Here is a 25,486-nt window from a genome sequence, read left to right on the forward strand (position 1 = left end):
CCTGGGTCCTCTGGAAGAGCAGCCAGGGCTCTTAACCGCCATGTCTCCAGCCTCTTGTTTGTTTGGGGTTTTTTTTGTTGTTGCTGTTTTTTGGAGACAGGGTTTCTCTGTGAAATCTGGCTGTCCTGGAACTCACTCTGTAGATCAGGCTGCCCCTGCTGAGATTTAAAGGTGTGCACCTCCACTGCTAGCTTTAAATTTTTTAAAAAAGTTGGGTCTCGCTTTGCTCAGAGTGGCCCTGATCTGGACTTAAAGCATTACCCACTCTTCCCTTGTTTTTTTAGGGACCTTAGGCCTTGCACACCAGACAAACACTATCATTGAATTATAGTTTCAGGTTTTTATTTACTGTTTACTTTGTGACAGGATTTTACCAAATTGTCCACATATGCTTTAAGCTTGCAGTCTTCCTACCTTGTCCTTCTAGATAGCTGGAATTACAGGTCACTCTTCTGCCTCAGCCCCTTAGTTGTTCAGACTACAGGTACATGCCACATCCAGAGTCTAAAGTTTTTGAACATCCAGGTCTGTTAAAATTGCTACACAATGATAGATGGCTGGGAAGTGGTGACGACGATGACGACGATGACGACGACGATGACAATGACAATGTTGTTGTTGATGATGATATGATATGATACCAACAAAACTGTTGATCAATCTATTGTGTTGCTGTTTCTTCAGAGAATACTAGGCAGATGGTAAAAGGTAAAACTAGAGAGCACCAGGAGAGATGTGTCTACAGCTAGGGCAGTTCTGTGAAAGAGAAGATGTTGGTCTGTATAATGGAGTATGTGTGCCAGCTGTGTGGCATACCTGTGCCAGCTGCGTGGCACACCTGTGCCAGCTGTGTGGCATACCTGTGCCAGCTGTGTGGCACACCTGTGGTCCTGGCATCAGGAGGCAGAGGCAGGAAGATAGAGTTACAAAGTCTTCTCAAACCAAACAGAAAGAAAACAGACCCACAGTGTTTGTGCTAATAGGCTTACCTGCTACATATTACTCCTCTTTAAATGTGAGTAGAAAACAGAACTGAAACATGAGCTTCATAGTTTAACTGGCGAGAGGTTGAATCCCCTAAGCTAATCTTTGGCTCTAGTCCAGCTTCAGCCTTCTAACAGTTGTCTCACTTCTTTGTGAAGAGATCAGCCAACACTAACCTGCACAAGACTCCCATACGAAATGTTCTGATGGTTTATGACTTGCTCGTAAGAACTCATGCCTGTTGTGTCTCACTGATTATTAAAATAATCTGTGTTTATCAACTGCTTTTCTGTAGTTGACAGTGCAAAGAAGAGCCCTGAAGACGAGGCTGCATTCCAGTCACCTCAGAACGCTCTGTACTTTGAACACAATGACAATGATTATGATATAGATTTTGTTCCACCTTCTCCAGAAGAAATCATTTCCACTGCTTCTTCCTCATTGAAATGTTCCAGGTAAAAATAGTCAATAATCAATATTCTTGTAAGTAATCTAGCTTAGCTAGAGACTATCATTTCTATATATCAAAGTATTGTTTGTGCTTCTGTGGTTCATTTTGTATTCAAATGAAAGCATCCCCCCCCCAAAAAAAAAAAATTGTTACTTATCTATTTGGTTATTTAGAAACCATTCTTAGTTGGGTTTGGTGGCTGGTTCAGGCCTTTAGTTCCAGCACTGGAGAGGCAGTACAGACAGATCTGAGGCCAGCCTGGTCTTCACAGTGAGACTGTGCCTTTTAAAAAAAACAAAAAACAAAAAAACCAAACCTTTGTGTAACTTTACTGGTAATATTTTAAAGACCTCCTATTCCAGAGACGTAAGGTAGGAGAATCGACTGATCTAAATCTCAGCCTAGTTATGTGGGGGTCTACTACTGTATTGTTTGATCACTGGTTTGAGAGAGGCATCCCCACAGTGTATCGTCTGTATTAGGAAAAGAAGGAAGAGTTTTATAAGTAATCTGTGTGGTTCCTTGTGCTTTGTGCCTGAGCATTTTTATTATTGGGTTTATTCATTTATGATGCGTTTTGCCTGCATTTATGTATATGCACCGTTATATATGCTTGGTGCCGGAGAATGTCAGAATAAGGTATCAGATCTTCTGGAGCTGGATTTAGGAGAGGTTGTACACCATCATGTGGGTGCTAGGAACTGAATCCAGGTCCTCTGAGCCGTCTCTCCAGCCCTGGTTTGTGCTTTAACAGCTGCACTGTGATGTTTGGAGAAGTGATAGAAGTTGAAGTATGATTACTGTTTGATGCCAACCGTTCATGAAACAGGTTCTAGGTGGCTAAGATTCATTATGGTGTTCTTTTCTTACCCTGCTGTTTCCATGTTGACTGCCTAGCTTTATTCTTTATTAAATATGTTTGCTGCACAAATAACATTGTAACCACCTTAACTAGAATTTTAAATAAGAGGAAAGAAATATTTTTAGTTCCAAGATTCTAACAAACTATTTTTTTGTTTGATTTCCATCTTCCCATCTGCTTGAGTGTCATGTTGTAATTGATGCATCTATAATTTCAGATTCTTTCTCTAACATTATTCTCCATAGCACTACATTTAAAAATTAGTAATTTTGCCAGGCAGTGATGATACACACCTTTAATCCCAATATTTAGGAGGCAGAGGCAGGCAGATCTCTGTGAATTTGAGGCCAGCCTGGTCTACGGAGTGAGTTCCTGGACAGCCAGGGCTACACAGAGAAACCCTGTCTTGACAAACAAACAAACAAACAACAACAAAATTATAATTTCGTAACTTTCTGCGTTCTTATACCATGAGTAACTTTACTTAGAGTGTTACTTTTCTCATTGATGTGGCAAACAACTTGAGGGAATAAGGATGTGTTTTGTCTTACAGTTTCAGAGGGTGCTGGCCGTGCTATAGAAGCGGCATGTGGGGCAGGAGCTTAGGACTGTTACTGTCACAGGTGGTGGATCAGGATGTCAAAATGGAAGATCAAGCTAAACTCTCAAGATCTATGTCTGGGGGCCTCTATCTGCCAGCTAGGCCCTATGTCCCTAAGATTTCTACAACTTGTCAAAACAGTGTCACAAGGCGTCCAGATACATTAATCTTTCAGATCCAAAGCATAATATGTAGATTTTTTTCCCAATTGGAAATGATTATTTACAAGGTTGGTACTTTATTTTCCATTACAGCCTAATGGACTAATTGTACGTATTGTGTATTAGTTAGTGTTCTGTTGTTGTGAAAAGACACTATGACCTTATAAAGGAAGGGCATTTCACTGGGTTCAGCGGTTTAGTTCATGGTTGTGGCAGGAAGCATGGTGGTGCACAGACAGAGATGGTGCTAGAGAGGAGAGGAGAGGATCAGTAGGCAGCAGAGAGCGGACCTGGGCCTGGCTTGAGCATTTAAAACCGTAAAACCCACCCCCAATTAAACACTTCCCTCAACAAGGCCACACTACTCAAATAAGGTCATGCCTCCCAATAGTGTCACTCCTTATGAGACTATGGGGACCATTTTCATTCATCCATTACAGATTGTGAAATTGAAATACAAGTTTCTCTGATTCATTATGTAATATATGCTTAGATTTTATGCATATTTGATTCATTACTGTGGTTCTTACTTGCTGTATTTTATTTATTATCTCTTTTGAGACACCGTCTTTCATCAGTTTGGCTAGGCTTACTACCCAGCAACCCCTTATGGGTCCACCTGGCTCTGTGTCTCGGGTGTGTGAAGTGGATATAAACTCAGCTTCTCACGTTTGCAGTGGAAGTGCTTTATGACTGAGCAGTCCCCCCGCTCTGGGTTTGTTTTTTAGAAAGGATGTCAACTTAAACTCATTTTTATAGCCAAGAATGACATTGGACTCCTGACTCTCCTGTTCCTACCTCTTGAGCACTGAGATTACAGCTGTAATTTTTTCTGTACAATCAAACAAACCATGTTTTTAGTTAATATATTTTTGTCTTATCTATAAAGTAACTGTGTGTGTGTGTGTGTGTGTGTGTGTGTGTGTGTGTAAAGCCCACTCTCTGGTATACAGATGGCTCCTTCTAGTGCACACTCATACACATACATGCACGATGCACATTGGCTTAATGTGAGAAGTTCAGGTCAAGCTGAAAGCTGCCTGGAATCTCAGAAAGCAGTGTCATTGATAACTACTGTCCAGGGAACTCAGAAGTAATGCTCGGGCTCTAAGAACGTGTAATTTGGATACAGAGAGCTTAGGAAAGTGGGTTTTCCACATTGAGAGAGCAGAAGCTGTGATCCCACACAACACAGAGCTGGTGAGGAATGTCAGTGGAGCAGTTTGATTGGAGCCTAGTGTACTTAGAGATAAGGATGTACTTAGAGATAAGAGGTGAAAAGGTCTCTTGGGACCAGAAGATGGAAGGCTTCAGAGTCAGTTAAAGAGAGATACAAAAATGCTTCCCAGCGAGATGTGGTCCGAGACTGTAATCTCAGAGCTTGGGAGGGAAGGCAGGAGGGTGCATTCTAAGTAATCCTTGGCCATATAGCAAGTTCCAGGCCATCCGTTGCTACTTGACCCAGTCTCAAAAACCAACAAACAACAACAACAAAACCACCGTTCCTTTATCTGTTTGTTAGATATCTATAGGAAACTAGTGGGAGACCAAGTTTGCATTTATTTCGTCCAGAGCATGATTAGGTTATCTTTTTTTTCTTGTAGTATGCTAAAGGATCTCGATGACTCTGACAAAGAGAAGGACATTCTGAGCACCTCAAAAGATCTGTCAAAACCAGAGGAAATGACCACACCGAAGTCTGATCTGGGAACCAATGAAGACTGTGATGGTATAAAAAAACATAATTTGGTTACTTCTGTAAATCAAATATCCACGTTTGCATCCTGTAGCTACATAATAGAAAATGGTATATGTACTGTATCCTTTGTCCTGATAAGATAAATCATTCTGGTTCATTGATTAGCTAGTGTTTACTTGAACTCCTGAACTCAACATCTCACAAGGCTCATTTTATCTTGGAAATAATGCCTGTTGGCTCATTTCACAGTTAAAGCCAGAATTTGTGAACTTAACTTTATTAGGTAAATTAAAAGCCTCTAGAAATCTTTATAACCACATTGAGTTTTTTAGATCATTCATCTCCTCCATTGTATATGTTCTGATCTGGGTCTGAATGTCCATTTTAAGTTAATAATTATTTTTGCCTGTTAAATTATTCCTTTTCTTCTCTTTAATGCTGGAATTGAACCCAGGCCCTCTGAGTTCTACACATTATCTGTACATCCATCCATGTCTCAATTCTTTCTGATTCTCTCTCTTTTTTTTTTTTTTTTTTTTTGTTTTGTTTTGTTTTGTTTTCTCCTCTTCTCCAAGTATCTAGTATAAATAAGCCAATAGCTTTCTAAGTCTTTGAAAAAGAGCAATCCTTTAATTTCAGCTCCGTAGATACACAGACCAGAATGTTTTTCATTCAGGAAGTTTTTCTGTCAGTATTTTTTAACATTTTCTCTCTATTTTACAACATCTAGAACCTCTGCCATTTGGATGTTAGACACACATCTCCTTGATTTTCTTACGTATCTTTTAGTTTTCTGCACTCTAGGAAAAGTTTCTCCAGTTATTTAGAGACTGGGTCTCACCATGTAGACAGGCTGGCCTCAAATTCAAGAGAGCTGCTTGCCTCTGCCTCCTGGGTGCGGGATTGACTGCCTGCACCACCACACCTGGCTCAAATTTCTCACTTTTATCACTAACTTTTTTAACATTTATTGTTTTTTTTTATTCAGCTCCTGGAAACCCAGGAGCTCTTTTCTGTTCTCTGAGTGTTTCTGTAGGTCATGAGACTCGTGACACACTCTTGAGACGCTCATGAAACACATCCATACTTTCCTGCAGTGCGTGTGCCTGTACGTGGATAGTGTTCTCTGCAGTTTCCTCTCCCCGAGTTTATTTTATTTCATTTTGATCTCTGTTTTTCTTACTGGAAATGTCCCTGAAATGTTTCTCGCTCTTCTAAGATCCCTACAATGCAAGCTGTTGAATCCTTGCTTCATCCCCTTAAGGTAGTTGCTGTTACCTCTCATTGGAGATCAGGAAACAAGGAAACTAAGGGACAGGAGAATTAAATAATTAAGTAGTTGTAGAATTAAGACAGCAGCAGAGCTGGGGTTTGGGCCAGCAGCCTAGAGGCTCTTAAGTTCACCCTGGTAACCATGGTACTAGCCTGTTTCTCCATCTCTAAGTTTCCCTATTACATTGGCTCCAAGGATAAGGATGTGGTCAGAGACCTTGAGTGTCATGAGAGAATTCCCTCTTAGCTGACATCATATGGTTATGAACCTTTCTTCAAGATATTTCTCTTCCTCTCTGTGGAATTAGGAAGGGCTGGGTAGGATTTAGGACTGAGGCAGGAAGAGTGGAGGGGTGCAGTGTTAGCTGTAAGTGTGGACCTGCAGCAGAGGCCTGTCTCCTGCTCCTGGAGTGCGGCTGCGCTCCTCCGGCCTTACTGGGTTGGAGGCTTTTTTGAATTGGAGTCTTCCACTGTAGCTGAGGCAGCTTCCAACCCATCATCCTGCTTCTGCCTCGTGAGAGCTGGGATCATAGGCCTGCAGCAGGTGCCTCTCAGTGTTCCTGTGGAAAATGGAGCAACTGACGCCTGCCTGCCTCGCTGGCTAGTTGTTAGATTCCAAGTGGGCTCTAGGCCTTCAGTAAATGGCAGCTACTACTGTATGCCAGGCTAGTAATCCTTCCAAGAAGGAGCATGAAGATGGCTATTTAGCCTTTGTGAACTCTCCCTAATTCCATAAGTGTTTCCTTGTTTTAGAGCTACAGAGCAGCATTCATTCTGATAGCATGTTCTAGAATTTTGCCTTGAGTCCACACGAAGGTTACGTTTGTACCTTTTGGCAGCCACCTTTTTTTTTTTTTTTTTTTTTTTTTTGTCCTTGAAAATCAGAACAATGGTTGTCTGTCTTGTCTTTCTCTTAAAGCCTTGGTCAAGGGTTTTCCTTGCAGTCTGCAGTGAGATGTGTGGTCTGTCTAGCAGGGAAATCTGAGCTCCTTGCCACTGTGTAGGTGCAGGTGTCTTTCTGAGCCTGCCTTGTCTTTAAGTTTCTTCAGACCACTGTGCAACCTTCTCTTTCCAGTCTGAGGCTCCTGATATAGAAAAGCAACCTAACATTGGACCTCTGCATGCACAGCCATGCCTGTTTTCCCACAGTTCCCAGCAGATATCCATCCTTCATGTTCTCTCCTGCAGATCGGTGTCGTTGTCAAAGGTTTTGTATGCCTGTCTTTTCCTCATGTCTCCCTCCTCCACCTTAAACCCATCAACTGTTTTTTTTTTTTTTTTTTTCGGAGCTGGGGACGAACCCAGGGCCTTAAGCTTGCTAGGCAAGTGCTCTACCACTGAGCTAAATCCCCAACCCCTGTTTTTCTTATTTTATTTTTTGAGACAGGGTTTCTCTGTGTGGCCCTGGTTATCCTGGAACTCTATCTGAAGATCAGGGGCCTAGAACTCAGGGATCACCTGCCTCTGCCACCCAAGTGCTGGGATTTAAGGCGTGTACCACGCCCAACCCCTGCTGGCTGTTTCTTCTGCAGCCACGTGCTCTCAGTTCTCTTCTCTGAGCACTTCTGTCCTTTCTTATTTCCTTGCTTCCACAGAATACTGTCTCCCTGGAGCTGTGTAAACTGACTTTTCTCCCTCTGTATTATAAACCCTTGAAGTTGAGTGGGCACTTTCTTTGCTTATATTTTCTTTCCTTCATCTGAAACATCAACTCCCTTGAAATTACATCTCTCAGTTGTATGGGTCAATAAAGAAAAAGGTGGAGAGGCCAGTGGGTAGCATGCTGGTGGAGTACTTGCCTGGCATTTTGGGGCTCTGGGTTCCATCGATCTATTTATCTATTTATTTATTTACTTATTTACTTGATAATTGCTTTACAGCCCAACAGATAAGCATGCAGCAGCAGCTTATTCGTGTGATGGAGCACATCTGTAAATTAGTTGATACTGTTCCTATTGATGAACTGAAAGCTTTGACTTGTGGGGACAAACTGCTTCAGCAGCGAAACATAAGGTATCTTGATTTTCCTCCTTCTGGAAGATCTCTTGCAGTTCCACTACTCCAAGGAACGAGTCGGGCAAAGTGCCCAGGCTGTCTGGCCTAGGCATAAGGATGATAGTCACATCACTAAGCTTTAAATTTATCTGATTTTCAAACCATTCATTTAAGATTCATATTCAAATTTTTGAGACTAGGGGAAAAGTTCTATAGTTTCTGTTGAGGTTAAAAATGAAAGTAAACTTTATGGCTACTGTAGCACCAGACTGTTCATATTTAATGTGTTTTCTTTCTTCAGAAGGAAGCTCCTTGCTGAAGCGGGTTTTAATAGAAACGATGTCAGTCTTCTGGGTTCTCTGTGGAGGCACAGGCCAGATTCGCTTGATAACACTGTGCAGTGTGACTCCTGTCCTGTGGGGCATCCTGGTAAAGAGTTAAACTCTCCATACCTTCCCTCACATTCCCTCTCCACTGAGGAATGCTTACCCACCACAGCTTCAGGAAAGACAGGATTCTCAGCCACCCCGAAGAGTCTCTCTGAAAGGCCACCATTGAATTCCCACTTACAGAAGTCCTTTGTAAGTAGCAACTGGGCTGAAACACCAAGGACAGAAAACAGGACGGAAAGCACTTACTTCCCAGGGAGTGTTCTCACAAGCACCACTGTGAAGGATGAGAGTAAACACGTTGCTTCAGGACGTGACATAGAGAGAGAAGTCCAGGCTTCCTACGATATTGATAATTTTAACATTGATGACTTTGATGATGATGATGATGATGATTGGGAAAACATAATGCACAATTTTTCAGTCAGCAAATCTTCCACAGCTGCCTACCCACCTATCAAGGAAGGTGGGCCAGTTAAATCTCTATCAGAAAGGATTTATTCAGCCAAGGCAAAGTTTCTTCCAGTGGCATCAACCGCTCAAAATAAAAACCTCTCAGAGTCAATTCAGAATTGCTCTGGTAAGTCTAAAATAACTGAATGCTTAAATATTATAGGAAAATAAAACTGTCCAAAGTAAGAGTTGTATAGCTTAGCAGCAGTCATTGCCTGAGCACTACATTGTTTCTATGCAAATTTCTACTGATAATATGAATTACAAATCACAATTTCAAAAGCAAGTTGCTCTTTTGTCTCTGTAGCAGCTGTAGGTTTATAAATGTGTAATTATAACCTATTGTAGTAAAGCTCTAAAGTCATCACAAATGCCTTTGCCTTTAAAGCAACATTTTTTTAGTCCCTAAAACAATAAAGTTCATGGGTGCCAAATTTTTACTGATTTGGAGGTAGGCAAAATAAAAAGGTGAGTTTATATGCTCAAATTATGTATATTTTTAGAATTCTGGATGATGAGAAGGACTTCATTTATAAGTAGAAAATTGTTTCATGTCTCACAGCTTTAAAATGTGAGACAGCATAAGGATGTGAAATCAGAAATTCAATAAATATTAAGTTAGTCGTGGTGGCTCACATCTGTAATCCCAGCACTTGGGAGGCTGAGGCAGAAGGATGGATGACAGTGAGTTTGAAACCAGCCTAGAGGAGACCTTATCTCAAAACAAACAACTTCCTTAACTGCTCAGGAAAAGCTCGGTGTGGCACGTCCTGAATTGGGCTGTTGAGAAGATTTCAGAGAAGCCATGTTGGAGCTCACAGTTTAATGAGGAATGAACTAAGCTACTGCAGAGGCCTCAGAGTGAAGCCTAAATTAATTTTAAAGCCTTACGTCAGCCCTATAAAGTTATCTCAAAGTGGTTTTACTGAAACAAGAATACATGTGCAAAGTTTTATGAAGTACAAACCTCCCTATTTTTGCCATTGATGACTTAATAGCTCTGAGTTTGTTCTTAGAGTGATGCTGTTGACCTTTAAAATAGCCACTAATGGGTTTATTTTGGTATGTTAGAATGTGTCATACTCGATGTCTGCAATTATCTTTGAGACAGTTGAGTGTTGGAGTGAGAGGGGCTGCCAGGGCTGCTGTGTGAGAGCCTCTTGTTCTCTAGAACAGTGCTGCCCTGGTAAGAATGCAAGCAGGAGAGATGTGAGAGACAGTGAAGGAAGTATCTGAGAAGTCCAAGTGACACTGAGCTTTCAGACCTGGGTGACTGTGACGCCATTCACAGAAATAGGGAAGTCACAAGGCGTGTTTGATTCAGAAAGCAGTTGAGAAAGGCTATTTTCAGACTGTTGAACTTTTAAAAGTGTTGGAAAATCATTCAAGTAGATGTCTTTGGGGCTTGTGTGTAGAGATGGCTTATCAGTGAGAGTTCTGAGACCTGAGTTAGATTTCCAGCACCCCCACAGCAGCACACAATTGTCTGCAACTCCAGTTCTAGGGGATCCAACACCATCTTTTGGCCTCCTCGGGCACCAGACACATATGTGGTATACAGATAAACATGCAAACAAAACACTCACACCTATAGAATACAAATAAAATAAATAAACCAACAAATGTTTGTAAAAGAAAGCAGTGTCTTCAGGCAGTTTGGTGTGTGTGGCATGGGAACTTAAGAGGACGTCAGACAGCTGGTCATTCTCTTTACACAGATGATGTCTAAAATCACAGGACTGAAAAAATTGCAAATTGTCAAAAAAAACAGTCCAAAACATTTGACACACTACCAAAGCTAAGAGCAGAAGTGGAGCTAAGAAAGGGAATCCAAACTGGTAGAGTGACTAGGGCCGGCTCACTGTGTGCTGCACACGCATCACTGTCCTGGTGATGGGTCACTACAGCCTCGCACGGACAGATCCTGGGAAGATAACTGGGAAGGAGGCCATGTCAATTGTTTAAAGTATGCTGCAGGGCAACTGCACCACTGATTCTTCAGGGGAAAGTGAATGCTAAACTGTGCTCCTGTGTTAATGGACAATTTTGTTGTTTTGTAGATAAGTTTGCACAAAATCTATCATCAAAAAATCCAAAACATGAACATTTTCAAAGTCTTAATTTTCCTCATACAAAAGAAATGATGAAGATTTTCCATAAGAAATTTGGCTTGCATAATTTTAGAACTAATCAGCTAGAGGCGATCAATGCTGCGCTGCTTGGTGAAGACTGCTTTATCCTGATGCCCACTGGTTTGTATTTTTAGATAAGACTTGGCAGGAGTCCATTGGCAGATGTTAAGTGAAAGCTCTTTAATAGAAATAAAAAGAACACCTCACATTATTCTTACTGTGTGGGGACCCTTTAGACCCCAAAACCACAGTAAGAAAGTCCATCTGTCACCGCAGCCTCTGCTCCAGTTGGTGACATGGTGAGCTTCATAGTTGCAGGGTTGTTAACTCAGAGCTCGTTGGGTTGACCTGAGGTAGAACTTTTCCTTGGGAAAAATTTTTTCTAATCCTAAGTAAGTCTAGAAGGGAACAGAGAGAGGATGGTTGTGAGGGCCCAAGACCATCTGGCTGGGGCTTTGACAGTGCTGCCTGGTAGTTCTGACCATCCACTCCATCCAGAGTGAAGGTCTGGAATTCCAGTGTAGCTCTGCCCCTTTAGGGAGGGCGTGCCCAGGGAAAAGCCACTTCACTCTGTGTGGGCGTGTTCAGGGCTGTGAGGAGTATAGTGCCCACATCACAGATGAGGACCAAAGGAAGGGTGCAGCGCAGGCCATTCTTAGCCTGGGCTCTCAAGAGACCAGGATGCATTGTTCTGAAAGCCTGTGGAAGCTGCTCAGTGAATCAAATCACACACAAAGATGTTAGCTAAAGCCACTGTGGCTGATGGCTGGTGCCTTTAGTTCCAGGACTGGGGAGGGCAGAGGCAGTGAGATGTGTGAGGTTGGGGCCAGCATATTCTACAGAGTGAGTTCCAGGACAGCCAGGGCTACAAAGAGAGACCCTGTCTCAAAAACAAACAAACAGAAACAAAAAAGAATGTTAGCTAAGCAGTCAGGTAGGGTAGGAAGCAGGCTCAGTTCTTCATACAGATCTTCTGTGTGTCGTCCCTCTTGTTACAGGCTTTAGCAAGTCCCAGTTTCTGCTGATGTCGTTGTCACATACTATTGACTGGACATCGGAATGTGTTCAAACTGGTTTAAATTTTTTTTTAATTATTATCACATAATTCGGTATGTGATGGGGTGTGGGGGAGCTGCATGCACACCAGGGCATATATGTGAAGGTCTTGTCAGACTTGTGCAGCAGTTTTTATCCAGGCCCTCAGACTGGTTTTAAATAGTAGACAGAGATGGCTTATCTACACTTCAGACTTTATTAACTTAGTGGCACTGTGCCTCCATTTCAATCCTGGTTCAGTCCTTGAAAGCTCTGACCTTGGGAGGGAGGGTGTTGGCAGTCTTCAGTCAGAGGTTTTCGGGGCTCTTCCCAGCTTCAGGTGTTGTTTTCATGACCTTTCCACTCCGGTTTCAACCTCTTGACAGATAAAATCAAAATATTCCAAATAAAGTTTCTCTTGGACAACTCTTTAAACCATTGACCTCATGCATGTACAGGAGACTGAGGCCTTGCAGGTTAAATGGAGTGTCTAAGTTCATGCAGCTGGTAGAGCAGGTCTCTGTTCTCAGCATCCCACTATTTCTTTGACATGTCTACATACATGCCAAAATGAAATGTATTCACTATGTGGAAAGGAAAGAATGTGGTATATATATTTAGAATAAATTGAAGTGGTAAAAACTACCTAGCCCAGCTTTGTCCATTAGTAGATTGACAAAATTGCAGATTAACTAGAATATAATCATGTACTTATTTTAAATTATGTTCCTGGGGGCTGGAGGCATAGCTCAGTAGTAGAGCACTTGCCCATTGTACACGGATTCCTGGGTTTGAGCCCCAGTATGTGGCAGGGTAGCCAGGGAGAGGGAAATGAGTACATATGTGGCTTTACCCTTTTATTTCAAAGGAATAATTTTTATAATAATAATGTTAGTCATAGACTTAGGATTTTAGAGACCCCTTATATTGCCAGAAGCAAAAGTTTACTCTATTTGGATTTCTCTGGACTTTTTTAAACATTTCTGTTGAGAGTTCATTTAGTTCATTATGGCAGACAGCTAGCCTGTGGGTAATACTATTTGATGTCCTGCTGACTATTTTAAATATAATGTTGGTTTTCTTTGTAACTTCTACACTCATGTTGGAAGCTGACATGTTTTTCATTATTTGTCACTTAGGAGGTGGTAAAAGTTTGTGCTACCAGCTCCCTGCCTGTGTTTCTCCTGGAGTCACTATTGTCATTTCTCCCTTGAGATCACTAATAGTGGACCAAGTCCAAAAGCTGACTTCCTTTGATGTAAGTTATTACATAAAACTATTAATAAAAATACACCTGAAAAACACATGTCAGTGTGCTAGGAAATCTTATTAACTGTTATTTAAATTATAAGAATAATTCACAAATTATTCTGGGTATATAGCTTCATGGCAGAGTGTTTGCGTAACATACTGCAAAAAGTAAATAAGATTAAATAATAAAGCCTACAGTTAAATTAAGCTGTAGAGTTAAGCACATGTGTGAAAACATTTTGATTCGAATAACTATCTGTAATTCAGTTTGATTTTATTCTTCTGTAAGGATGTATTTTAGTAAGAGCTCTTAGCCTACATTTTGCTGATGCAGGTTTTTGGGTTTTTTACTAGTACAAAGGGGCTTCTTTTTGGCTCGTGTGAGATCACCATTACTCTTTCCCTGTGCACATGTGTGTGCCGTACACCTGTCTTTTTCCTCGTGGCTGAGTTGAAGGAATTACGACTGCTGCACTCTGTTAAGGTCCTCACATTGCAAAAGAGTTGGTTACGGTGTTAGGAATCGAACCCTCTCACTGTGACAACTGGTTCGATTTTTCTTCCAAAGAATGTCATGGGAGTGATGGTAACCATTGCACAGCTGTTCACCTTGTTCTAACAGCAGTCACCACAGACAGACCACAGTAGTGCAGACCTTTAACCCTAGCACTTTGGGAGGCAAAGAGAGGTTCCTCTGTCAGTTAGAAGCAAGCCTGGCATACAAGCAAACTTGGGCCAGCCAAGGTTCCAAAGTGAGCCCCTGTCACACACAGACACCGTGGTGCATGGTCCTCTCCACAGACAGAAGAGATGAAGCAGTGTAGGACATGGAAGAAGCAGTGGAGGCTTTGCGTTTTCCTGACACAGAAGCATCTTGCTCTAGCACAGGCTGGCTTCAGATGTGCTAGGGTGGCAAGTCTGGCCTCCAATTCCTAACTCCTTTCTCATCCTCATGAGCGCTGGGATTCCTGCTCTACGCCACCATAGCTAGGCAGGAAAGCGATTTTGAGTTGCGTTTAAAATGAATTTTTGAAAATGTGTGTACTAGCTGGATGTGGCACATGCCCACAGGTACTTTGGAAGCTGAGGGCACAGGAGGGTCACAAGTTTGAGACTCAAAGTGAAACTGACTCAGAAAACAAAACTGAAAAATAAAAATGGTGCATTGATTGTGGTGAGAGATTCTTTTGGCAGGTATGATATATGACTTACATAAAACCTAAACATAATCATGTCTGATTAATGTATAAGTAAGGTGAAACTTTAAATTATTACTTTTAACTTAGATCCCAGCTACGTACCTGACAGGGGATAAAACTGATTCCGAAGCTGCAAACATTTACCTCCAGTTATCAAAGAAAGACCCGATCATCAAGCTTCTGTATGTCACCCCAGAGAAGGTTCGTATTTACCTCACTGTTCTCAGTGTGATGTGCAGCACACTGGACACATACATTCTGAGGCCTTGGTGAGGACTTTTATAGACATCAGTGAGTTCTTGTATAACCTTCACTCCAGGTCACAGATGGGAAAGTCGTCGCTGCCTCCTGCATCGTTTGCTCTGAAACACTTCCTTGAGAGTGAGTTGCAGACCTGCCATCTTCACCCTGCTCTACCTCACTGTGCACTCCCTGACCATATAGCATTCCTGTAGTAACCACTTTTTTTATTAAAAAAAAGGGGGGGGGAGAAAATCCCAATTTTATCTCTTTTTATCTAAACAGTTTTGTTACTTTGACATTTTTTGAAGCATAAGGGCCGGTTGTGAGGACTGTGCCTCAGTTTGAATTTGCCTTGTTTCCTGCTGATTAAGTTCGTGTTCCTCACTTTGGCAGTGGTGCTGCAGACGTGCCGGGGTTCTTCTGTGTACTCTAGAAGACGCTTGGCAGTGACTCATCCCATTAGCAGTGGTGTTCGCTATCCAGTTGAGTGATCGAAACAGTATTGCCAGGCCGCTGCTTCACTGAACCTAACTCTTCCTTCCCCTTCCAGCTTCGTAATTAGTGGTTATTCTGCTGTAGGAGGCCTGCGGCTATGGAAATACCATCATAGGTAGCAGTGCCTGCCTCCCCACAAGCTTTTGTATCACTGACTGTTTCTCAGTCAGTTATTCCTATAATGAAGGCCAGGTTTTGAGGTTACTAATACAGTCCATCCTTGCGCTATGAAAGCTTTGCCTGATGCCCCATATTTATCAGTGTGAACTTCTGGGTTCTTTATTAACTTAGTAAATTACAATCAATTTTCACTACGTATTTTGATGTTCTAATTGCCTAGATTCGATCAGTGAGGAAGCTTCATATCAGCCTGACTTCTGTGTCCTTTTCTTGTGTCCCTGTCAAGATATGCTTGTTATTGGTATATAACTATCTATATATATAATACATAGAGTTCTTCCCCAAATGGTATGCATGGACTAAACATCTAAACGTCCATTACCAGACTCCCATTACGTAAGGTGCTGACTTTGAGCCCGGTAGGAGAGAATTCCACACATGTTCATAATGTGTGCATGACCCGCACCCCCTCCCTGCAGAATGAACACTTGTAAAACAATTAAGTCCAGCAAGCAGAGTAAACGTGTGGTAACTCTCAGATATGTTGAGGCAGAAAAGAGTTTTAGAAGGACTAACCTGATGCTAAACTGTTGGACGTGGATGAGTGTATGAAGTGTCTTGTGTGCCACTTGCTTCTGCTCTGTGTGACTGGTTCTAACCGGGAGTAACAGGAACGGTAGTGATGGTGGTCATTTAAGTGTGTGTTTATCTCTCTCATGTAACTCTGTTCTAGGTCTGTGCAAGTAACAGGCTGATTTCCACTCTGGAGAATCTGTATGAGCGGAAGCTCTTGGCACGCTTTGTCATTGATGAAGCACACTGTGTGAGTCAGGTGAGTTCTCTTGGAATAGCATCAGTCACCACCAGCAGTGCTCGGAGCCATGGCATGGAAGCCTATGCAGTGGCCGAGCCGGGGCCGCTGCCTCACTGAGAATAATTACATACTGACCAGAGGGATACAGATAACCAATATTTTTTCCAATTAGTGGGGCCATGATTTCCGTCAAGACTACAAAAGGATGAATATGCTTCGCCAGAGGTTCCCTTCTGTCCCAGTGATGGCTCTCACGGCCACAGCGAACCCCAGGGTACAGAAGGACATCCTCACGCAGCTGAAGATTCTCAGGCCTCAGGTGTAAGTTGTTTTCGATTTTCTGATTCTGTACATTAGCGTCACCTATAGGACTTTATCAAGCCAAGTGTCCAGATCGTACTCAAGGATAGCTAAGTCAGAATATTTGAAGTTGGGAGAATGGTTTTTGTTTTTTTGTTGTTTTGTTTTGTTTTGTTTTTCTTCTTTTTTTTTTCGGAGCTGAGGACCGAACCCAGGGCCTTGCGCTTGTTAGGCAAGCGCTCTACCACTGAGCTAAATCCCCAACCTTTTTTTTTTTTTTTTTTTTTTTTTTTTTTTTTTTTTTAAACTCTGGGTGATTCAGGTGCAGTGAAATTTGGGGACAAAATGTGGGATTTTTTTCTTAACAAAAGTAAAACTCTAGGGCAGCTTAGAAGGCAGCACACATAAAGGCAGGAGCCTAAAGTCAGTCCTAACTGCCTGAGGTCAACCCTGGTCTCTTTGGTAGAAAGAAAGAACTGGCACCTTTTCCTGCCTGTTGCCTTTCGACTTCCACAAGCCAGCCCTGATGAACAAGTCCATAGAAACAGAAGGAAAATCATCCCACCCTCTGCTTTAGAAGTGGGATAAGTCAAACTCGGTACTGGGTAACTGTTGGAATCCTTTAACAGAGGACGTTTTGCATATCTTACTTTGGCTTCCACACTCCCCATTGACTTCAGGGAATGAGCAGGTGACCCTGCTTTGTCATCTTAAAGTCTCTGTTATATGCACGATTCGAGGTCAGTCTAGAACCCTTAGGACAGCACTTTCCCTTGGATTTCATCTCAGCAGCATGCATTTTGCTACCTCCAAATCCATAATTTTTTTTTCTTTTTTTCGGAGCTGGGGACCGAACCCAGGGCCTTGCGCTTGCTAGGCAAGCACTCTACCACTGAGCTAAATCCCCAACCCCCCCTCCAAATCCATAATTAATTGGTAACAAAAGCCTCTAAAAATATTCGTCTGTGTACATTAGGTCGTGCTGGGCCGTTGTGCCTTTGCCTGAGTTTGGTTTTTTGTTTGTTTGTTGTTTTTTTTTTTTTTTTTTTTTTAGATTTATTTATTTACTTTATGTATGTGAGTCCACTGTCACTGTTCAGGCATACCAGAAGGGGTCACCAGATCCCATTACAGATGGTTGTGAGCCACCATGTGGTTGCTGGGAATTGAACTCAGGACCTCTGGAAGAGCAGTCAGTGCTCTTAACCGCTGAGCCATCTCTCCAGCCTGCCTTCCTGAGTTTGTTGATGCTTTCTCTGTTAGGTTAATTTGCTCAGCAAATACTTAACATGTTTGCACACTGAGGTTTTTCTGAGGCGCAGGGAACCTGCCTGAAGGAGTAAAAGCAGAACAGAATATTGAGGTGGATTTTATATATTTTATGACTTATTTTTATTTTATGTGTATGAGGGTTTATCTGCATGGTTATCTGGGACCCATACGTGTCCCTGGGACCCACAGAAGCCAGAAGACATCAGATCCCTGGTGACCTGACTTTTATATACCACTATTGACCATACTCGAATGCAAGAATTATTGAGTTCTCAGAATTTTTTTGTGTATTATCACAAAATGTAGAATGGAATGTTTTAATTTAATGTCACTTGTGTGAGGAATGTTTATGTAAATTTGGAGTAAGAGAATACATTTTGCTTTCATATTAGATATGTGTTCTAACATTATATTTAAGATTAGTGTTATACTTTAGGTTCCAATAAATACTGAATACTAGAAATTTGTTTCTAGAAATGCTATACTTCCTATAAAATGTTATATTTCTATTCTATATGAGCCCCTCGTTTTATTGAGTTGGGTACAGAGTCTTAGAGTCTTGCTATGAAGCCCCAATTGGCTTGAACTTAAAATGTAGACCAGGCAGTCCTTGAACTCTTGGCAGTCTTTCTGTCTCATCTTCCCAAATGCTGTGATTACAGGTGTACACCAACCATGCTGGATTATGTATAGTCTCATTCTCTCTCTCTCTCTCTCTCTCTCTCTCTCTCTCTCTCTCTCTCTCTCTCTGTGTGTGTGTGTGTGTGTGTGTGTGTGTGTGTGTGTGTGTGTGTGTGTGTGTGTGTGTAGGCTGCATGCCTCTGAAAGCCAGAAGTCACCCTCAGGTGTCGTTCCTTAGGAGACATCCACCTTGGTTTTCAGAGGCAGGATTTTAGTGCTGTAGGTGGAGTTCACCCTGTTGGCTAAACTGACTGGCCAGAAAGATCCAGGCATCCACTTGTTTCTGCCTTCCCAGTACTGGGATTGCAATTGGTAATCAAACGCTGTACCACTGAGCTGTCCTGTCAGTTATATTAATTGGCAAAGCACACAGTTACAAGAAATTGTGTAAATTCCCTTGCATGTGAATGATTTTTTTTTTAATTATAGGACTTATGTTTTATGTTTGAGTGAACAGTTCACATATTTATCTAGAGACAGACACCTTGAATATCTTTTCCTGTAACTGTGGGAAAGTGATGTGTCTGAGAAAGCAAAATTATACATATCCGGATGCTAGCACATGGCGCCTTGTGCATATCTGATACTCATGAGAATGGATAAGTGAGACATATGGAAGGATTTAGTCAATGGGTATGAAATGTAAGTCTGCTGATTCTTTAATGTAATTGCTATTTATTTCTGCTGTAGAAAATTATAAATCCCATAGTAGAAGTAGATTTTAAGAAGCACTTTCTGGTAGTTTCCTGATCTTTTTCTGCCAGTAGTCCCTTGTTTGAATTAATTTGCCAGCTGCTGCTGTGTCATGGTGTTAGTGAAGTCAGGTGCTCCTAGGTTTAGAGCAGCGACTCCATGCTCCTCTCCTATGGCTCTACGATACTATTCCTCCTATTGCAAAAATAAAGTCTCCTTTGAGAAGTACAAGAATGGCTAATAACACAAGACTTCATGCCATTCTCTTAGGACCCTAGCAGATTCTAGGTGAGAACAAAGAGTCAAGCATACAGGTTTAACTGTCGCACCGCTCCAGAAGCGCTAACACACACTCTCCCCAGTGTGCCAGCTGCTGCTCCTGGCACTTTATATGACATTTTATGTATTCAGCCCCACACACGTTTTACACGATATATAATCCTCCTTTTCCTCGTTCTCTAGATAAAGAAACTGAGTCACAGCCAAGTGACAAACGTGAGTCACAGCACACTTATGGCAAATGCCTGAGATCCCAGCACTTGTTTGGTTCTTAACTTGTGTTTCTGAGTCAGGGTCTTCCTGTGTAGCCCTAGCTAGCCTGGGGCTCACTACATAGACGGGGCTGTCCTCTAACTCAGAGAGATCCACCTGCCTCTGCCTCCTGGGTACTGAGATAAAGGCATATGCCACCACACCAACATTCCAGCCTTGGGATGGGAAGCAAAGGCAGGAGGATCAGAAGTTCAAGGCCATCCTCACCACAAGCAAGCTGGAAAGCAGACTGTAATGTGTGAGTCGATGGTGTGGGGTGTGAGGTGGAGAGATGGCTCACCGGTTAGAGCACTGGCTGCGCTTCCAGAGGATCTAGGTTTGATTCTCAGCACACATGGTGGCTAACAAGCATCTGCATTTAGTTCTAAGGGATCTAATGCCCTCTGGCTTTAAAGGACATTACATGCATATGGTGCACAGGTATATGTAGGCAAAACACTCATACCCATAAAATATAAGACTGACAAGATGGCTCAGTGGGTAATGGCACTTGCCACCAACCCTGACAATCTGATTTCCATACCCCAGACACATGTGGTGGAGTGAACTGGCTCCCACAAGCTGTCCTCAGACCTCTACATGCCCACCATAGCACGCTATTCACAAGCTTAGCACAGTACCCAGTAAGTACATTTAAGTTTAAATAATTTAAATTCCTTTTGTAAAAGGTAAAAGATATAGTCACAGAGAATCAAGTAATTCGCAAAGTTCATAACCCTAGCAAATATAGGAGTGAGGATTTCGAGCCCAGCAGTCTGGTTGCAGACCTTAAATACTGCTCTGAAATGCAAAACAGAAGTCACAACTGAAGATAATTGCAGACTAGGATGGCCAGAAAGTCAGCATTATAACAGTGTGGCAGCCACAGCATGGAGAGGTCAGATGATTCTAACATGACGCAGGCCTTAGGAAGGAGTGGCTTGGTAGACAGTTTCTGAGGGTGGACTGAGATCTGCCTTTCATACATAAAACTCACCTATGAAATTGCAGGATTCAGTGTTTAGTTTTTTCATGCAGTTACACAGTCCTTTTTAGGACAGTTTGTCATCAACCCTTAAGAGTTCTGTTCTCCTTAACAGCTAATCTCCTTTCCCCTCTGCCCCAGGCAACCATTGATTGACTTTCTGCCTTCACAGAAAGCCTTTTTGCTGTTCTGGACATTTTACATACAGGTTAATTGTCCCCAGTGCTTGGAACCAGAAGAGTTTTAGATTTGGGGTTCTTATAGATTTTGGAATATTTGTATAAACATAATGAGGTATTTTAGGGATATACCTTAAGGCTAATTAAACATGAAATTTGTTTCATATATACCTCATACACACAGTTGGAAGGTATTTTTAATTGTTTCATATAAATTTTCACTTTTAGGGGTCAGAGGGATGGTTCAGCAGTAAAGAACACTGATTATTCTTCCAGAGGTCCTGAGTTCAATTCCCAGCAACCACATAGTGGCTCACAACCATCTGTAATGGGATCCAATCTCTTTTCTGATGTGTCTGAAGACAGTGACAGTGTACTCGTATACATACAACAAATCTTTTTAAAAATTTTTCACTGTGTGTGTGTGTGTGTGTGTGTGTGTGTGTGTGTGTGTGTGTGTTCAAGCATGAATGTGCTGTGTGTGAAGTCAGAGGGCAACTTGTAGGTCCCTGGGATTGACCTCAGGCTGTTGGGCTTAGTGGCAAACACCTGTGGCTGCGGATGGCTCTTAGTAACTTTCACTTATTCATTTCTGAGGCAGTGTGTTACTGTATAGCCCACGTTGGCCTAGAACTCACCAGGTAGCCTAGTCTCTTCTCAGATTTCCTGGCATGCAGAATACTAGGAGTTCAGGCATCCACCATCCCACCCAGCTCAGGAAGATTATTTTATTTTATTTTTATCTTCTTTTTCTTGTTTTACTTTGTTTTTGAGCTGGGGCCTCATAGACATCAGAATAGCCTCACACTCTGTGTAGCAGATGATGACTTTGAACTTCTGATCCTGCCTTTACCTCCCCAGTTCTGGGATTAGAGATGTGTCATCATATCCAGTTTATGTGGTGGAGATCCTGCCCAGGGCTTTGTGCATCTTGGGCAAGCACTGTAGCAACCGAGCTCCAGCTCCAGTCCAGGAAGGTAAATTCACACAGTGTTCAGAACGTCTGTGCTTTAAACAAGGTGGGGTGGGTTCTCTAGACTTGTGGATGATGCTTTTCTCTCATGACCCAGATCTCTAGGTTTATTACTCCAATAGCCAACCGCAACACCAACCATAGGTGTGTGGTCTTCTGAACACAGCAACATTTTTTAAAATTGTCTAGATTTATTTATTTTGTATGTGTGAGTGTTTTGTCTATGTGTATGTATGTATCCGTCCCATATGGTATTATGTAACCCCTTATGTTTATGCAGTAGAATATAATAAATACTCTCACCATTTTATGCTCCCTACAGGAAATTCACAAATCACATTGTTAAAGTATGGTTTGCAGCTGGTGACACGGCTTAGTGGTTAAAAGCGCTTGCTGCTTTTCTAAAGAACCTGAGTTTAGTTCCTAATACCCACTTTGGGAAGCTCACAATTGCTCTCAATCTCTTGGCACCTTCTGGCCTTGGTGTGCATATGCACGCGCGCACACACACACACACACACACACACACACATGGGCGCTCACACAGAGAGAGAGAGAGAGAGAGAGAGAGAGAGAGAGAGAGAGAGAGAGAGAGAGAGAAATTTTTAAATGTTTATTACTTACGCTGCAAATATTTCAGTAGCTAATGCAAGCCTAGAATACATGTAAATCCTGGCTAAGTGTGGGTTGCTCTGATGCTGTTTGTATCCAATGCTAATTATGCTTCCTCAAGAGGGGCTGCCTAGGACGAGGAGTGAATCACTTATTAGCAAATTTACTCTTAAACAAAATATTACATTAGCTATATCATACATTGGTAGAAATCTTTGTAATTGATACAAAATTGAAGTTATAGTTTCTTACATTGGTGCAGAATTTATTTGATAAAAATTTAAGATTTTCATTGGTATGAATTTTTATTGATATAAAATTGGGATTAATATTGTTACTCTCATATAGACATTGTGTCTATACAACATATTTAAGAATACGAGGCTTAGACCCAGTCCTATAACTGCGATTATAAACTGTTTTTAGACAATTAAGCAGTTCAAGTTAAGGGCCAGATAGCAAACTCATGGTTCTGAGTAATTAAAAAGGTATATTTGAGATAATTCAATTAGAAATGTCTGAGAGTCGTCAAGGCTTAGCAGTTCAGAAACGCTTTGCATAGATAAATAGTCTTCAAAGGCGTCAGAAGTCCACAGAAGGTGACGTTTGTGGACATTTCTTCATTAAAGATCATTTGACTAGAGACCTGCCTGCTCCTGACAGCACCCCCTTGGATTCTAAGAAGAAACTGAGCCTCAATGGAGTTGCTCAGTTGTTGCAAAACAGCCATTAGGCAAGAGTTGCCTCGGTTCATCTACAGACAAATGCTGTCCAGAAAGGGGCACACTGTGCAGAATAGTCGACTGAGAATCTCTGCCCAGACAGGGTGGTCAGCCCTTCACGATTCTGCATTACAAAGGTCTGTCAGATGATCCTGGGCCAGAAGGCTGAAGGCTGATCCTCCAACGGTTTGAGGATTGAGGGACTGCTCAGTGGTGATCAGTGGTCTTTATAAATTGGCTTAGTGTTGGGAACTATGTTTTGTGCTTTTCAAATTTTCAGGTAATATTAGTTGTTCTTGGATTTTTGACAGCGATGAAGACTGGTTGGAACCCAGGCTGTTTAGCATTGAGAAGGATGATAGAGACTTAGATGGTTTTCAGATGACATACAATCTAAGTCAGGTGTAGAACTATAAGTCTTTTATGTTAGGATAGATGGCAGAGTGCTTTATTGATGGACTGGATGTTAAGTGTTTCTTATACTTTATAAGTTATAGAATGGTAATAATAGTACTCAATTTATACCTGAGGGGAAAAAGCCTTTTAGCTGGACAAAAAGGGGGAAATGTGGGTTGCCCTCATGCTGTCGTATTTGATGCTAATTATGCTTCCTAAGAGGGACTGCTGCCTACGTCGAGGAGTGACTCACATACTCAGGTGACTTCATCAGAACTTTCTCCCCATTGTAATTTGTAAAATAAAGGTGAGAGCCAGTGATTGGGCAGGGGAAGGGAAGATGGGGCTAAAGAGTTGGAGAACGGGGGAAGAGAAGAGGAGAGGAGGAGGAGGTGGAAGGAAGATGGAGCTGAAGCAGGTGGCCTGAGAGACCACAAGTCATAAGGGATCTCACAGCTGGGGCGTAGAGTAGTGTAGGGTAGATCTGCCCAGTCTAGGCACACCGCTTGTTTTCATATTAACTGAGTTGTGTTTTCCTTGTTTATTTGGGTTGGAGAATTTACCACAACAGCTAAGTTTTCTGGCACTGAAAAAAAAATGGAGAATAAAAGTGTTTTAAGTCTTAAAAAATTTATATACAGAGAATTTTTATTTGAGAGAGGGTTTCTCTTTGTAGCCCTGACTGTCTGGATCTCACTTATGTGGACCAGGCTGGCTTCGACCTCTCAAAGATCCACCTGCCTCTGCCTCCTGAGTACTTGGGTTAAAGGCATGCCTCACTGTACACAGCCATGAATTTTATATGTGAAATTTTTGCTTATTATATTTACAAGTAAGTAAATGGTGTAAACAAATAAAACTTGGTTTTTAAATCTCCTGTACCAAGATTTTGATCCAGATTGAATTACTAAAATTATTAATTAGGGGCTAAAGAGACTACTCATTGCTACCAAGCCTAATGACCTGAGTTTAATCCCCAGAACCCAAGTGTTGGAGGAAGAGAACTGACTCCCACAAGCTGTCCTGACCTCCATACACACACCATGGCATGCTGCATTAATGTGCACACACACACACATGCGCACACACACACCACACACACCACACACACACACACACACACACACACACACACACACACATTGCAGTTTGCCCTGGGGTTATCTGTATTTGATGCTCATTCCACTGCCCCAAGGACAGCTGCCTAGTCATGTACTCAGGACTCACAGGACTTCACCAGAACCTTCCCCCCATTTCATTTGTAAAATATAGGTGAGGGCAAGAACAGGAGAGGAGGCCTGTCGTTGGATGAGAAGGAAGGATGGGCAGGAGAAGAGTTTGAAGGAAGAGGAGGAGATGAGAACAGAAGAGGTAGAGAGAGAGAGTAGCCGGTAGACAACATGGAAGGTGGTGTTAAGATTCCGCTCTGTGTATTTACAGTTGTTATTAATGTTCTTAAGGGATGGATGGTACTGGGCTTTGTATGTTTTGGTGGGCAATTATATCTTATCAATTGGGTCAAAGGTTATTGTGTTGTGTGTTCTTTCATGTGTAGATTTAAGTGAAATGGTGTGTGGGGCAGCTGATCTGGGTGTGTGTTTCTGGCATGGAAACCTGCCCTGGGAACTGGATAGGTAGAGAGATTGCTGATGGCTCAGAGAGAGGCCTTCGGCAGTGTGATATGGGACAGAGCAGAGCAGGTGAGAGGCTTTGCTGACTGAGAATTAAGATATCCAGCTGATATCTTGGGGCACTGCAGTGTAGACCTAGTGGGGGATAAAAGTTACCTTTTATATTTTGTAATATTTTTACAAGAGATGGCACCCAAAAGGTTGTAATTTAACAGGGAGGATTTAGCTAGGTTGAGTTATACAATCATAATTTCATTTGGTAGCTAGGCTGGGATCATATCTTTGCTTTAGTATAGAATTTATTTGTTAAAAAAAGTTTAAAAGTACAAGATTTAGAGCCAGTCCTTCTATTGAT

The 25,486-nt window shown here is 41.9% G+C and overlaps 1 protein-coding gene across 1 annotated transcript in view; it reads left to right on the forward strand.

The window, feature by feature from the left end:
- Positions 1 to 25,486, forward strand: part of Blm (BLM RecQ like helicase) — an 86,947-nt gene that overhangs the window by 26,086 nt on the left and 35,375 nt on the right. The window contains exons 4-12 of the mRNA XM_032893338.1: positions 1,280 to 1,439; positions 4,664 to 4,788; positions 7,911 to 8,043; positions 8,327 to 8,994; positions 10,928 to 11,119; positions 13,174 to 13,292; positions 14,572 to 14,685; positions 16,076 to 16,174; positions 16,329 to 16,477. Of these exons, the coding sequence (XP_032749229.1) occupies positions 1,280 to 1,439; positions 4,664 to 4,788; positions 7,911 to 8,043; positions 8,327 to 8,994; positions 10,928 to 11,119; positions 13,174 to 13,292; positions 14,572 to 14,685; positions 16,076 to 16,174; positions 16,329 to 16,477 (1,759 nt within the window). The remainder of the gene's footprint in view (positions 1 to 1,279; positions 1,440 to 4,663; positions 4,789 to 7,910; positions 8,044 to 8,326; positions 8,995 to 10,927; positions 11,120 to 13,173; positions 13,293 to 14,571; positions 14,686 to 16,075; positions 16,175 to 16,328; positions 16,478 to 25,486) is intronic.

The sequence above is a fragment of the Rattus rattus genome, chromosome 2 (genome assembly GCF_011064425.1).
Source record: "Rattus rattus isolate New Zealand chromosome 2, Rrattus_CSIRO_v1, whole genome shotgun sequence".
NCBI classification, from domain to species: domain Eukaryota; kingdom Metazoa; phylum Chordata; class Mammalia; order Rodentia; family Muridae; genus Rattus; species Rattus rattus.